This window comes from Coturnix japonica, chromosome 22 (assembly GCF_054131305.1).
Source record: "Coturnix japonica strain WE chromosome 22, WE-NBRP24, whole genome shotgun sequence".
Lineage (NCBI taxonomy): Eukaryota > Metazoa > Chordata > Aves > Galliformes > Phasianidae > Coturnix > Coturnix japonica.
Window position 1 is genome coordinate 8432416 of NC_140684.1, and position 15296 is coordinate 8447711.

Consider the following 15296-nt stretch of genomic DNA (forward strand, 5'->3'; position numbering starts at 1 on the left):
AGAATGGTGGGGTTTGGATCCTGCTCTGGTTTCTAATCATTTCCCCATTCACTCTTAGTCATGAGCTCAAGCAGAGGCGGCTTGTCTGTGATCAGAGCCCACCTCCATCAGAGCTGCTGGCGGCCGCCCCGAGGGCATTAAGGTGGTAAGTTGGGGAGGCTAAAAACTGCCTTCCCGCAGCCACTCTGGGGCCCGAGGTCTTTCTACAGCTGGTTGGTTACGTATGAAAAAGGAGAAGAAAGAAGAGGGTTTGGCTGAGTTGGTGAAGCGGACTGAAGGTGAGTGTTAGTGTTTGCTCACAGGAGGAGCTTTGGACAAGGATAGAGAAAGACGGAGCTGTAGAGTGGCATTTCATGCCATTCATTGCAGTGGGCAAAGGGGATGGAAGCTGACTGTGTTAGGGCAGGAAGGACATAGAAATAAGCAGGAGAGCAGCACTGCAATAGGACTGATGTCTTCAGAGGGCGTCCCTCTGCCCAGGGCTGCTGTAATGAGGCTGGGATGATGCTGCCGCTTTGAATAGTTGTTCTCCTGTCCTTTGTGCTGCCCTTTGGGCACGGGCAGCTTCCATCTGCTCTGCTGCAGCTGAGCAATGGTTCCAAGGCACAATCCATGCTTAACACAGGCCTGTGCTGCAGCCCACAGCAGTTGGGGATGTCCACACTGAGGCAGAGTCATCTCTGAAGCGGAGGGACAGGTCAGGGGGTGGTAAGTGGGTAAACTGACTGTTCCTAATAAAGCTCCTGGTGTGAAAAGGAGGAACTGTAATCGCCTCCAGCACGTTCAGAGCAATGTTTCTGCTATAAGCAGTGGGGTTTTTTATGCTTGTTGTCAGCTTGTGCTCAAACAGAGGAAAAAGCTGCTTGCAAACACCTCGTAAGCTGCCTCATAGCGGAGGGCTCTGCTGGAAATGCCAGTTGTGTGGCAGCTGCACTGGCAGGGCTGTTCCCATTGCATCCATTGCACGGCCGTAAGCCAAATAAATGATCCAGGGCTGGGCCTTGCTGTCCTGCTGTCTGCTCAGTGCTGGTTCTGTGGTTGCTCCCCAGGCCTGGGTTTCTCCTGGGTGACACATGCAGGTTTTTTTTGCACCTCTGTTGTGAATCAGAGCGAAGCACAAATGTCGCTGCATAGACTCGTGCAGCAGCCAGTTATCACAACAGGGCAAGGTTTCCTCTGAACGACTGATAACGAAGTTTCCCAACCCAGAGATGCAGCTACAGATGATTTACAAGACAGATGATTATTTTATCATTCTCATGATAGAAGAGTCACCATTGGGGTAGGAACGAGCTGGATGCAGCTCACAGGTTGCAGCATCGTGCCCAGCCAACCTCAGTGCAGCAGCATTTCCCTGTACTGAATCATTTGTGTGTGTGGAGGGGCTGGTGCAGCTGCACTGCTCTGTTTGCAGTTGTGGGATGTGAGCTGTGCTGGCTGTTGTAATCTGATGGCTATAAATAACGGGGCTGCTGTGTGTTCATCCTACTCTCCTGTGCTCAGATGGGGTTTGGAACCAGTGCAGTTATCTGTGAATCTCATCCATAAGCCCTCATTATTAGTTTCAAGTGCAAAAAAATAAAATAAAAAGGAGATAACCAATCAGAAGCTCCACTTTGGGGTTGGCTTGTGTTCTTTAGGAGTGTGATGGGATGGTGCCAGCTGTTTGCACACTGCCGTGATGGAGCAATACAGGTGGGTTTGTTGGATGTGAACAGCCCTTGGTTGGCCCTCACTCAGCTTGGCTGCTCACTGTGGTCTCCTTGCTGCACCCAGCACAACGATCCCAAGGCGTTTGGATAAGATGGTTCATTGCTGCCATGGGATGTTCGGGGGGTATCAGCCCAACGTGGCCATTGAGGGCTGCAGAGCTGAGCGTGGCTGTTGCCTCTTCCTCTGCCTGCAGCCGATAAAAACAAACTGCTTCTGCTTCTGTGGGAGGTGGTGAGCTCATGCGAGCTGACCGGCGGATGTTGGGTTTAATGATTCAGATGGGGGCAGGAAACCAGCAGCTGGCAACGATCCCCGGAGGAGCCGTCTCCAGCAGCACCCACACGAGGAGATGGGACAGAAGGGGACGGCCGGCTGAGGCTGCGGGTAAGGTGGGCTGGGCTGGGAGCTGTGTGGGGACAGGCAGGTTTTCCCCTCTGGTGGTGGTGAGCTCACAGATCCCAGGCTGGATCTCAGTGGCTGCTTTGATGAGGGTTCGAAGTCATCCCTGCAAACTCTGAATTGCTCCGTGCTGGATGCTGCTCTCTGCTGCTGCTCACAACCATCATCTGCTGAGCTCCAAGGTACGTGAGTTACCAATAGCAGCACTGAGAGCCCCCTGGAACCAAAGATGAGTCTCTCTGTTCTGCTTTGCCTGTCCTACAGCACCATGTTCTGTATCTCCTGACCCCATCTCCACGTGGCAGCACCGCTTGGTTCTTTTAATTACGCTCTTTCTGCATTTTCTTCTCAGAAACTGAGTGTGTTTTGGGGTCCTTCTTGCTGAGCTGCCCCCACTTTTGGCTCCTGCTTGTGGGACCGCTGTGCTTCCCATTCCAAAGCCCAGTTGTTGAATTCCACTGCCCCCATTGGGTTTTCTGTCTGCTTTGGGGCTTAATGGCATCTTATGAACGTGTGAGCTTCTTACTTTACTGCATGTGCTCAGAGTCTTACTGAGAAAGAAGAGCTGTGTCTTTGCACTTGTTTTCTCCTGTTGTTCAAGGCAATGTGGGCAGCAGAATTGGGGTAATTATGGGATAATGTGGTGCAATATTGGCTCATGTTTGTTGGAGTTCATTGGAGCTTTGGAGTAGATGAGGTTACTTGTGACACAGGAGCACCTACCCACACACAAGTTGTTTATACCCTCAGTTCCTATTCTGGCATCTCCCCCCAGTGGGGAAGAGCATCTCTGGGGGTTCATGTATCGATTCCAATTGTCCCTCTTGTCCCATGTTCTACTGAGCTGTGTCTTTTGGTATAAAACGAAGCAAGTTCTGCATGAGTAGCTGCACCAAAGCAGACTGTATCTATAACCACAGCAGCTTTCCTGAGATCATTTACACCGGCGTCAAATCTGGTATTAAATGGGGCCTGCGGAGCTGTGCACAGAGCTTGTCTGAAGGCTCAGCACTGTCACTGCTGTATGTACAATTATGTATCTCCCAACCACAGGAGCTCCCTTTGGTGGGAGATTTCCATTTCTGAGCTGGTTCCGTGGAAATCTGCGCTATGGAGGCAGGCAGAAAGTCGTGTTTCTTTTCTTAGAGCCACGCTGAGCCAGGCGGAATATTGCATCTGTTCCGATATAGTCTGGGTGCTATATTCTATACAGCAGGCTTTTAAATAAACTCTTCTCTTTATAGAGTCCCATGGCAATGAGTCACCCAGTCAACCTGAACGAGCCTCATTTTGTTGCAAATTGCAGGCCAAAAAGTTAACAAAGTTTTGGTTTTAAAACCAAAACACCCCCCAAAAAACTGCTTTTACTGGAGCTGCAGCAGCACAGCAATGTGCCATCCGTGCTGGTGTGGGACCACGAACCTCCCACTGCTTGGGCTGGGGTCTGTGTGATAATGGGCTGCGTGGCTGTGGCTGTACAGCACGGAAGGGAGGGCAGGGCTGGTTCTGGGTAGAACTGACAGCGTTTCTTATTGCTGTGTTCCAGGCTGGATGTGGCTGGGCCATGGCACAGCCGGAGCTGCTGTGGGCGGCTGCTGCTCTGATGCTGCTCGGGGTGGCTGTGAGCGCCTGCGTCAGGTGCCAGCTCTACGGTAAGGCTCTGCCATGGGCATAGGGACCCTCGGTTGTAGAGGGTGGCTGCTTTCCTCCTGGGTAGAGGAGAAGACTCCAGGGAGGGCTGAGAGCGGCCTTTTGGTATCTAAAGGGCTGTAAGAAAGGAGGGGACAGAATCTTTAGCAGGGGTTGTTGGGATTTAATGAGGGGAAATAGTTTCAGGTTAAAAGAGGGGAGATCGAGACTGAGTATAAGCTTTTGTTTGCTCCTTTTCTTTCAGCTGCAAAGCGAGGAAAGAAGGACGGCAACCAGAGCAGTCAGTAAGTTCCTTTTGTTGTTGTGCTTTGCCCTAAAATCTATTTGGGAGACAGAAGTCAGAGCTGGACCTGGTGCGTGAGCTGCACATCATCCAGCCAGGACAGATGTGATGTCAAATAATAGCATGCATAAATGTGCCATTATTATGTATCTATATTATGGGATATACACAGAATGCATTCATAAATATACACCTGTACCCCAGCCCTGCTGCTGGCAGTGTGCGAGGTGATGCATCCTGGTAAAGGGGAACCACCATCACAAGGAATAATCCCAAATGAAACAGTGACCACGAGGCCCGTGAGTCAGTAACCCTATGGAAAAGCAGTGAGGGTAAATCACTGCCCGGTCCCATGTGCTCCATGAGCAAAGCACTGCCCGGTGCTGGTGGGGCAGCACAGCAGAGTCCTGCAACTACAGCATGAGCAGTGAAGGAAATACCACCATGCACACACACGCCCCCTGATTTCCTTCGCTAACAGACAAACCACAGCTTAAATGATATTATGAATAGCAACAACAGAGTGTTCTTAACCCTTGATCAAGGAGCAAGTGTGCTATGAAGGAGGTGAGGCTGCCCAGCACTGGGCTCGCAGTGCCATGGGAAGCACATGAGGCCTCCCCATGGCAGAGCACCCATTTAGTCCCATGTGGATGTGATGTTTTGGTGCATGAAGTGTCAGGGCAGGGTTTGTCACCCTGAGCCCATCCCTCAGCCATGGAAACCAGGAGGAGGCTCAAAGGGAGGCTGTGAGGAGGAGCATCCCCAGGGTCTTTGAGTCCATCTGCAGCCTTCACTCTGGTTTCCACGTTATATGCCCCAAATTCAGCTGATGTGATGCCTCTTGTTTCTTCCAGGCTGGAACATCCACAGCGGTTTGAAGTGATCCGGTCCTGCTCTGGTGAGTAGAGCCCTGCAGGGAGGGCAGCTCTGGGGTGCTCCCACCAAAATCCCCCCTTCCTTGGACAATAAGTCATTAAAGCAACACCATGGGAGAGTCACTGTGGGCTCTGGAAGGGTTCTGCTCATGCTGTGGGAGCTGGGGCTGTGGGTGAGCGCAGTGACTCATCCGCCATCACCTCTCTCTGCTTCCTGCTTGCTGCATGCTGACCTTTTGATTTCTGCCCTGGCCAGTGTGTGCTGTTGGGGTCTGCAGCAAATATCACCATCCCCAGCCATTGATGCTGCTCCCTACCCTGCCCCAAAATGTCTTTGCTTCAGCTGAGCCAAACTTGTAACCCAGCAATGCACCTTGTGAGTGGTGCTGAGCCAAAGTCTGCCGGGCTGAGTGAATGTGGGGGGAGAATAGGAAATAAGGCAGCAACTGGGATTGTGGTTCCGTCTGACACGCACACAGTGTGTTTCTCACTGCTCGTTTCCTGTTTTGGCCCCGGTTTGCATTTGAGGAATAGTCTGGAAGCTGTTTTGCAATGCTGGGGAGCCCACAGTGCTGGATGCTCCGTGCTCACTGCCATCTCCTTTTGTTCTTGCTGCCAGCTGTGACCCGAAGGCCAGAACGGATCAAGGAACCCAAAAACTTGGCAAGGTAGATATAAAGCACCAGGCACATCCTGGCTGTAGAAGCACCTGCTTTGCCTAACCTGAGAAATCCCCCATCACCACGCTCAAAGAACACCCTGCACTGATCACTACTGCACAGCCATCCCCACCCCAAACTCATCCACTCCCATTGCTCAATGCGTTTCCCAAGCAGAGCTTTTCCTGTTGCTTGGTCAGAGCTGTGGCTTCAGCCCTCTATGACTGCAAGTCCCAGCTCTACAAAGGGAGCTCTTTCTTTCAGGAAAGCCCCTGAGGAGCTCAGCACCTCCTGTCACGTTGGCTTTGGTGAGCATCAGCACCCGCAGATCGGCTGCAAATCTGTGTGCAGTGATGAGACAAAATCCACTTGCAAAACATGCTGGTGTTGCAACTCTTCCAGTTTCCGCAGCTGGGAGCTCCCATTTGGTTGGGGGGAAAAACAGCGGCTCAGTGTCAGCACCCTGAGCTGTGCTGCAAACAAGTTGGGTGGTGCAGAGGTTGTTGGCAGTCATGTATATGGGGCTTGTGTTGGGCTGCACAGGGGCAGCTGCTGGGATCCGAGCATTCCATGCAGGCTGCTTTGCTGCAGCTCACCAGGCTGACTTAAAGCAATAGGGGTGGACAACCTGCAGCCCGCCCCAGCCATTCCCCATCTCTGTGCTGCGGGTGCTGGGTGTCCCCCAGCCCTTGTAGCCCTCTAACATCCCTGTGCTTTGTCCCAGAGAGCAGCACTGAGCCCCGCTACCAGAACTTCCTGACAGGTACGTGCCCTGTGAGCAGCTTTGGGCAGCTCTCAATGGCCCCGTGATGAAGCAGCAGCCCCTCGCTCCCTCCTGGAGCTGCCACCAACCCAGTGAGAGCTATTGCTGCATGGAGCTGCGCTCTGCTTCTCAAAACAGGGGATGGTTCCCAATCTCCCTGCTGTTCTGCAGGGTCTGTCCTGGTCTGCTCCATGCTCCCAGCCCTGCTTAGTGCTGCCTCAGTGGCTCTGGGGCTTGCTGCCAGCTGGGCTGATCACTGTGCCTGTGCTCAGGAGAATTTGGCTGCTTCTTGTTGGTGCTGCACTGTGGTGTGCTAATGGGAATCCATTTATATTTGCAGAGGACAGCCTGCATGGGGATGATGCCTACGTGTAAGTGCTGTCCATGAGCTTTCCATCTCCTTTGACAGCTCCTGTGTCACCCCACACAGGGCTGTGGCACTGCAGGCCCTTATCACCGCTGTGGGTGATGCTTTATGGGGTCTGGAGGCCATACAGCTGCTGTCCCAGCCTGCTGCTCTCCCCAGGGCAGTGTGTATCTGGGCTGCAGAGGGTGAGCACAGCTTTCCTTCCACAGAGAGCCTGTCCCGCTGGGTTACTACAGCCACAACAGGTTCTTCTCCCCACCCAAGGGTAAGGTCTTCAGTGCTCTCCCTTCTCCAGGAGCCAGCACAGCATGCAAAGGGCAGACAGCCTCCTGCAGGCAGCTGCCAAAAGCACAGAGCCCTGCAGGGTTTGAGGCTCCCCTGGGTCACTCACACTTCCCTTGTTCCCTTTTCCTCTCTCTGCCAAAGATGAGGACTCACATTCCTACCAGAACGTTGTCATCAGGGATCCTTGCAGCTCTGAGCTGGGTAAGTGTGGTTCTGTCATGTTTTGTACTGAGCCCTATTGAGGTTTAGCTCAAAGGCCCATTTTTACCTTATTTTCTGCTCAGCATCGTCCCATCCAAACTCTTCTTACTTGTAGATGATGCAGAAGACTACGAGAACAGCGAAGCAATAGGAGTCTGGAAGGTGCAACAAGCAAAAGGTTCGTCCTCAGCAGCTGCTCCTGGTGGGGTGGGCAGGTGCTGCTGTGCTGCACTGTGCTCAGGGCCATGTGGGCATCACCACTATTTATTAACCACATTATCCACAGCACTACAATGTGCAGGTCCCTGTGTTGGATGTTGCTGTGGCGATGGCTGCTCTCCCACCTGGGCACTCTTTAGAGCCCAGCTCTTTGCTGGTGAAATATCTGTGAATTTGCTGGGGCAAAGCACACAGTGTGTATGGTGGGAGTGTTTTAAGATCATCCCCATTGCTGATGGCTGCTTTCCATCCCTGACAGCCAGTCTGTATGCAGAGAGCCAGGATGAAGAGCCAGACTACGTTAACGCAGGCCCAACGATAGATGCCGTCCCGCTGTCCAAGTGAAGGTAATGGGAGTAAATGTTTGACACGCTTATTGAGGGCAAGAATTGTATTTTCTCCTTGGGGAACTTGCAGTAGCCCAGAACTTATTCAGATCAACTTCAGTCTGTGCACTGCAGGCAGAGCCCCAAAGCCTCTGGCTGGCAGCACAGAGGCAGAGCTCAGCAGGGGATCCCTGGATCCCTGCTTCTGCTGCACGCTTTGCTTTGCTGATACTGAGCTCCTGCAGGCAGATAAAGTGCTCACAGAGAGCTGCAGGAAGACTTCACGCTGTGCTCATACATACATCTGTGATGTCTCTGCATGCTGACCAATGCTGGTCGCTCTGCTCCAACCAGAGCCTGGCTGGGAGATGGACTCTCCCTCCCCTCATGGTTTTGCTCATTTCCCCAGATTATGCCCGGGATCACATGGGACAGGTGTCACTGCAAGGAAGAGATGCTCTGCTTGAAGCCCTGACATCCAGCAGCAACCATGCGACTGGAAGAAGAGCTGTGCCCAGCAGCACAGCCTGTCCGATGCACTCAGCAGCACCCACAGGCCCTGCTCCTGTCTCCATTCCCAGCCTCCCTGCTGCAGGGAGCACGGCTGCTCTGTGCAGTGCTGTCTCCTGCCAAGCATGAAATGATTCTTTAAATTGCCGAGCAGCAGCGCAGCCAACTACTTAATTTGTCAGGCTGACTCATGCACGGCAGCGTTCAAAGGCAGGGATTAGGTTTTGATTGAGTTCCTACACTCTCCTCCAGAAGCTGTTTCCTACAGGAGAGGAGCTGGCAAGGCAGAGGTTGCTTCTACAGCAGCAGCACTTCTCTGGAGCTCAATGAGACACCAGACCGTTACAAAAGCTAAGGACTAAAGAGGATTAAGCCCTCATCTGCAGCTTGTAATTCACAGTGTCTGTGGCAGCCCTCCTTGTGTTTCCATATCAGCTTTATAACGATACAAAGACTGCAACGACTGATAAGGTTCGATCCACCGTCAGCCTTAAAAACTGCAGCGTTGTTTGAGAGTTGGAACATCAGTCCTGTAATGTATCCCTGGTCTCTTTGGGATCTCGTGCTACAATGGTGCCAGACCTTTACATTTATTTATTAAAATTGAAAAGCCCCCAAAGAAAAATGCAGGTTTTCCTGTTGTGGATTGCTGTAAGGTGCATGTTGTTTCTGTCATCTAGTTAGACAGGCTGACTTGGGAGCATGTATAGAAGTGACTCGCTCTCACTTTTCACCCATCATTGCGGACCATGGATTATTCAGGATCTGCTGGAAGAACAGGGTGAGCTGTGCTGTCAGTGATGTGCCGTGATGCTGCACCCAGCCATGCTCCATCTCAGAACCAGAAGGAGACATTGAATGCTCAGGATATGATTGCAGCAGTTAAGAGATTCTTGGTGTGCAGTGGTAGATCCCAAGACCTCCCGGGGTGTTCTACCTGATAGGTGCAGCTAAAAGATTAAAGCACAAGATTTACTGCTCCCCTTTGCTAAGCAGATTAGAGCAATTACATTTCCCATCAATGAGGTTCCTTCGTTGCCAGTATCTGAAAGCTGCAGAGCATAAGCAGGCAGAGCAGTAGCTGGATTTGGAGCACGTTCCCTTGCCTTAGTGAGAGTCCGAGCAAATTGCCCTCCTTCCCATCTCCAGAGCAGCAAATCCTTCCTTAGTGTTGTAAAGCTCCTGAAGTGCTTTTCAGCCAATGATCTCATTGAGCTGGATGATATCCAGGCACTGCTGAGGGAAAACTTCATCCGTGTTTTTACAGCCTTGTTCTGAAACGTGAACTTTCCCTTCGCAGTGGGTGAGCACATGCACGTTCACTCATTGACTGTCCTTTCAGAACTCATTTTCAGGTCTGTAAGTATTTCTGGTGCTCAACCAGAGCTGTCAGATCGTTGTGCTGCCTGACGGCCATTCAAAGGGCGCTGACATCTCCCTTGGGTACACGAAGCTCTTTTTCCTCACATCATGGAGACAGCCAAGTGAGCAATTTGCTTCCTGTTTTCAATCTAGAAGACACATTAGCAATGTAGTTTTGGCCCTGCCAGTACAGCTAATGGAGCTGGGAAGCTTCACCTGGCTACCAGAAAGCAGCAGCTCTGCACCCAATAAGAACCAGGTTTGGCACAGGAGGCTGGTGGCCTCAGGCTGATGCTGCTCCTCTTCTCACTAAAGGTGAGTGCGATTAAATCCTTCCAGTGCTGGGGAATATTAAGTGGGTCCAAAGTGGAGCCAAAAGGCACCCAGTGAATGTGCTGAAGCAGAAAGCTTCTCACCAGACGAGCAGCACCTGTGAGCCTCTGAGTTTGTCACTCCTGCAGTGGAACCATCAGAGCAAACTGCTTAGACAAGAAAATATCAATGAATAACGTGCCCTATTTATTTAAGCTCTTGTGGACAGAAGCTCTGATGCTGTGTCTGTAAGTACTCTGTAGCTTAAACACCTGAATACGACACTGTAAGTCATACATTTAACAGTGTTTGTGCTCGTAGTGACAAATCACTGTCAGCAAATCAGACTTAGCACAATTTGATTAATAGCAAGTGAAAGGAAAATGTATTATTGTGAGTGTTGTATCCATAAGAACTGTTTCCTTTATTTCATTCAGGAGCAAACTCTAAAGTGTCTGTGCTTTAACTGTCAGTTATCTCGATTCCCTTTGTCTCACAGCTCTGCCAGAGGAGCTGCACAAAGTCTTGAGGGTGCAATTCAGAACGCTGCGTCTTTGCTGCTAAAGCTCATCACCCCTATGGCTGAATCAGAGAAATGAAGGGTGCTTAGAGATGCGTATCTAACAGCAATTACAGAGGTGGTCACGTTAGATTTATATTTGTTTTCACTCTGCATTTCACACTTTATTGCTCCTCTGAACTTGTAAGGTGGTTTCCAAAACCAGGCAGAGAGGAAACCATGATGCTGTAGCTTTTTGATATACTGAAACTACATTTTAAAGCTTTATTGGTCAAAATTTTAAAAGAATTCAAGTTAATTTTACAATAGAGCCTGGTTCTGGGATTTAGCAAAACCAGACTGGTGGGATTCAGGACAAACACAGCTGCTGAGCTCTCACCCAGGCCTTTACCTTCCAGAACACAGGTTTCAGCTCAGTCAGGTTTCTAACTTGCTGCAGGAGCTGCAGTCTTCTGACACAGCCTGGCAAGCAGTCCAGCCATTTGCAGCAATGAGTTCACGCCTTCTGCTATCTTCATATGTGTGTAGCCAATTTCCTGGTGAGAAAAACAATGGCAAACGTTCTGTTTTGTCCTGCAGTCTGCATGTGGTCCAACCGATGATGCTCTGCTAAGAACACATCCCTTACTCCTAAGAAACTAGTTTGACGCTCACCTTGATAAATTCCAGCTTCAGATATTCTGGCATCTGAAAGGTTTTACACACACGGAAGATGTTGCCAATCACGTCTTCTGGAGAGTATCCAAGTTTCCATAGGTGGGCAAGAATCTGTACAGGCAAGAACAATCCTACATTCATCTGCAGAACTGATCATTTGAGTCGAGTATATTCATTTTTGAGGCAGGTGTGTCTGTACACAGAACACACTGAAACCAACCTTGTATGCCTCATCGATGTTTGCATTGATGCAGTGTTGTATCATTTCTTTCACAAGCAGAGGGTGAGGCTCGTCACATACCTGTATCAAACAAATAGATTTAGACTTATTTAGACTTTAAAATACTGGAACATCCCATAATTGAACTCCCAAGTGTTCTCACCAAGCTTTTATACAGTTTAAATACTGAATCAGAGTGTTCTTACAATACAGACTAATTACATTTTAAGCTATTTGACACTTTTGATAACATAACCACCCTACTGCGGTAGACTCGCTAGCACTGCATGAGAGCATTCAAGTAATAGAGTCAAAAAGTGATCACTGTGCAGTTTCCCAGCAGTTATGTGACTCGTGTGCTTTGAAAGAGCAGGGAAGGCAGAAAGTCTCAGACATGCTGTTAGGGACTGCAAGCGCCTCCTGCCTTTCAAAAGCCATACGTACTTCTTTGACTAATGCCATCACTGCTACATCCATCACAGTGTCTGCAGGGAGGTAAAGCACTATCAAAGTCTGTATATCTAAAGGAAGGTCTCACGCGGTCACAGTGTTAAGTTCCTACCTGCACTGTTTCAACAGCACTACTAACCTTAAAGACGTTTTCACTATTTATAAAACCAAATCCAGAATACGTGGACTGTAAGTTGTTCAAGGCCTGCAAAAAGGAAAACAAGACTTTGGTCGTTTAGTTATTCTTGTGCTGTATGTCACACCCCCTTTGCTTTTTCTCCCAATAGATCCCTGAGAGCCACAATTCAAAGCTGTTTGAACAGAAGGCTTCGTTTCACTGCCTTCCCTCTTTTACCTGTCTCATATCTCCTTGAGCTGTGAAGATAATGGCTTCTAATCCATCATCAGTGTATGGTACATTCTCTTTTTCAACTATTTTCAGTAGCCTCGCGAGGATCTGTGAGTCTGTCAGTTTGGTGTAACGCAGCACTGCACACCGAGACTGAATGGGCTCTGAGAACAGAGATGCACAGTGAGCATTTCCCTCTTTTTCTTAATAACAAACATAAAAACATTTCATTTGGGAAGAAAATAAGTCAGTTTCCAAGCTCTTAACTGCTCTTAATTTGTCACTCTGTTTTAAGGAAAAGAATGTGTAAACTCCAGAGTGAATAGAGCATCTGCTTAAGCATGTGTAATTCCTACAGTCCTTCATTTGACCCCAAGTCTTTTATATATAAATATATACGTATGTATATCAAGGACAATTTGTTTCATTCTCCTGGTGTTCCTGGGATGTAGATGTTTATCGTGCTGCTTTAACTGCTAAACAAGAACAGTCTGAAGCTCTACAATGTGTTTGCCTACAGGCAAACTTCAAGATTATGCTTCAGAAGGCAGGACAACAAAAGGGGTTCAACATCCAGCTAACAATGCACCACAAATCGTAAGCTGTAGCAGAGCTGGATGGTGATTAAGCCTGAAGAAATCTGCTCTGCAGTCATGCATAGCACTTTTCATGAAAAACAGCTGTTCAGGAGGTTCATCAGCTGTGCAAACGTGCTCTTCATTAGCTGGATGTTTGGGTGGTTTGGTTCTTAAATCCCATGGCTTCTTGCAATGAGCAGGCTCCAAGTGTTTCTGCTTTGGAGGTTACCCAGCAGCATGGGGAGCTTATGACCAGAACACCCAAGGTCTAACAGAGCTTTACCTATGATTTTATCAGAGGCATTGCATGCGAGTGCGAAGCGTGTCGTTTTGGAATAGATTTCCATTGTTCTTCTCAAAGCTTGCTGGGCTCCATCTGTCATGCTGAGAAAGAAAAGGAGTTAGGACAGATTTTATCCATCACTGACTTAAAGCTGCAGCTTAGTGACTATTTTTATACAAGCTTTAGAGTTTACTGATATTGGACAGTGCTTTGTAAATTACCTCGTATTTCTGATTGGCTAGCCTCATATTTTAGCCGGCACATGAACCAATCACCTCATAGTAGAGCCAGTTATTGAGTCATCCATACAGTTAACATATAAAATCAAATCACCAGTGGTATTAAGAGTACTGTTAAGAATGCTACTCCTTATATGCAGGAGGAAAAGAGTCATCTCATACTGTCCAAGACAGCAGGATAGACAGAAAACATTGCACAAAGCAGCTGGGGTCAAGAAAAAAAAGCAATGTACCTGTCTGCTTCATCGAGGATGATGATTTTGTGCCGACCTTTTGGAAGTGTGACCTTTTGCTGAGCAAACATTTTGATTTTGTTCCTCACAACATCAATGCCTCTGGAATAATAATTGAAGTCATTAATGATCAGTTAGGGTGAAATTCCATAATGTCTTTCATTCAGCAGCCACAAAATAACAATGGATACTTGCTTCTTCATTAAGCTTGATAAGGCTTTTATTCCTTCTCACCTGTCATTTGAGGCATTCAGCTCCAAAACAGCATCCTTTAATGCAGGGCCAAGCAGAGCACGAGCCAAGCAGAGGATGCTGGTGGTCTTTCCCGTTCCAGGGGGACCCTGGAAATACAATTGCTCATGAGTGCAATGCCATTTCCTAACCTGCACTCTCTACAACAATCCCCACTCATGTAAAATACAAGTGACCTGAGCTCAGGATCCTGCTCCAGCAGCAATAAAGCACTAGATATGCTTCAATAGGCACCCAAGGGCCAAATTAGTTTGCAGTATTTCAGTAACAGAAGGTTGTTTACTTGCTGTGCCTTTAGCTGAATATACTGCCCTGTAACCATAACATCTCCTTCAGTGGTACCACAGTGCAAATCTATCCTGGTCATGCCTGGATCTCTGGACTGGGATTAACACAGCGAAATGCCACAGCAATACTCACCGCAATGATAATATTTGGGACATTCCCTTCTTTTGCAAAGACCTAAGAAAGAATAAGAGCAACAAGACAAGTAGGTAAGAAAATGGTGGGAACAAAGTTTGCAGTTCTATTCCATTTTGACCTTGAGAAAGAGATGCCATTTTTTCCCTCCTGCTTTCCTTTCTTTTTTCTTAATCTTGCTGCTTTCATGCATTTTTCCAGTTAACAAGTCCCAAAATTACTACAAATTACAGCCTTTTTGCGTTGTATTTAAGCTGGGTCCAATTTGCACAGCACCCCAAGTACAGAAGGCACATTTATTTCGAATACTGATCAAATTTGTCCCAAAACTTGTAATTTTTGAAGGAAATCAGTAAGTTTCTTGTCCAAATATCCAGAGACTGATGTGGAAATGCAGAATTGCTGTTTCTGCTCTGGATGTGAATGCAAAATGGCATCTCTTATCTCACCCATGAACAAACAAGCAGCCACACACCTCCAGCCTGCTGACTGTATCTTCATTTCCAACTACTTCACATAGTTTCATGGGTCTGTATTTTTCCACCCTGTGGAAATAAAACCCAAACACTAAGATGTAACTTTAATAGTGCCTTACACTGCTGGAAAAGGAGATTATATGGAGCATTAAGACAACATGGGACAAAAATAACATGAGATGTCCTTAATGTAAACACTGCGGGGTTGCCAATAGCAGCTCTAATGGTCTTATTTATTTTATTGTTGTTGTTTATTAATGGTCTAAGTTATTTTATTGTCGCTGTTACATAGAAGGAAATGGTGGAACCCCGCACAGCCTGAGGTAACGCACCCACCTTCCCGCCAACGCCAAGCCCCGCCCCCTCTCTCACGCCATAGGCCAATCCACGCCAAGCCCCGCCCCCCAATCGCGCTCCCCACCAATGGCCGCACAGCTCGGCCTTTATTCCCGCCCCCGGATCCATGTCCCTCAGCACAGCGCGGCCGGCCCGCGTTGTGTGCAGACGGAGCGGTTCGCTTCTCGGCTCTCACCAGGGCAGCTCGTAATGGCTGCTGGCAGCAGGAGCGGACCCCTGCGTGTCGGTGCGTCCCCGCTTCTCAGCAACCGCAGGTCCAGCCTTGTCGTCCTCCACGATCTCCACTTCCTCCTCCATTGCAGCGGCTGCAGTATAGGCCTCGTTTTCCCACCGCC

At 48.8% G+C, this 15296-nt stretch overlaps 2 protein-coding genes across 19 annotated transcripts; one reads left to right on the top strand and one right to left on the bottom strand.

Annotated features, from left to right (window-relative positions):
• The first annotated feature begins 1906 nt into the window (after positions 1-1906).
• On the top strand, positions 1907-8878 carry LAT2 (linker for activation of T cells family member 2). Of its 16 annotated transcripts, none has more exons than XM_015880557.2 (13): positions 1907-2294; positions 3659-3764; positions 4007-4046; positions 4903-4946; positions 5543-5591; positions 5847-5890; positions 6307-6345; positions 6686-6716; positions 6922-6977; positions 7139-7198; positions 7314-7376; positions 7677-7764; positions 8153-8878. In XM_015880557.2, exons 1-12 carry the CDS (start codon positions 2247-2249, stop codon positions 7760-7762), a joined length of 666 nt encoding a protein of 221 aa, XP_015736043.2. In that variant the 5' UTR covers positions 1907-2246; the 3' UTR covers positions 7763-7764; positions 8153-8878. The 16 variants fall into 16 exon arrangements, 6 of the variants coding, with proteins under 6 accessions (XP_015736043.2, XP_015736045.2, XP_015736044.2 ...); XM_015880559.3 differs by having other exon boundaries at positions 1960-2097; XR_014936398.1 differs by having other exon boundaries at positions 2111-2294; positions 5452-5591.
• Positions 8879-9918: 1040 nt separating this feature from the next.
• Positions 9919-15293, bottom strand: RFC2 (replication factor C subunit 2). Of its 3 annotated transcripts, none has more exons than XM_085521746.1 (12): positions 15137-15293; positions 14604-14673; positions 14129-14170; positions 13691-13797; positions 13457-13558; positions 12985-13085; positions 12130-12287; positions 11914-11979; positions 11325-11405; positions 11102-11215; positions 10839-10983; positions 9919-10070 (listed from the first exon to the last, which is right to left on the bottom strand). In XM_085521746.1, exons 1-11 carry the CDS (start codon positions 15256-15258, stop codon positions 10873-10875), a joined length of 1074 nt encoding a protein of 357 aa, XP_085377872.1. In that variant the 5' UTR covers positions 15259-15293; the 3' UTR covers positions 9919-10070; positions 10839-10872. The 3 variants fall into 3 exon arrangements, with proteins under 3 accessions (XP_085377872.1, XP_015736040.2, XP_015736039.2); XM_015880554.3 differs by lacking the exon at positions 9919-10070 and adding an exon at positions 10326-10509; XM_015880553.3 differs by lacking the exon at positions 9919-10070 and having other exon boundaries at positions 10680-10983.
• Between the last annotated feature and the right edge of the window lie 3 nt (positions 15294-15296).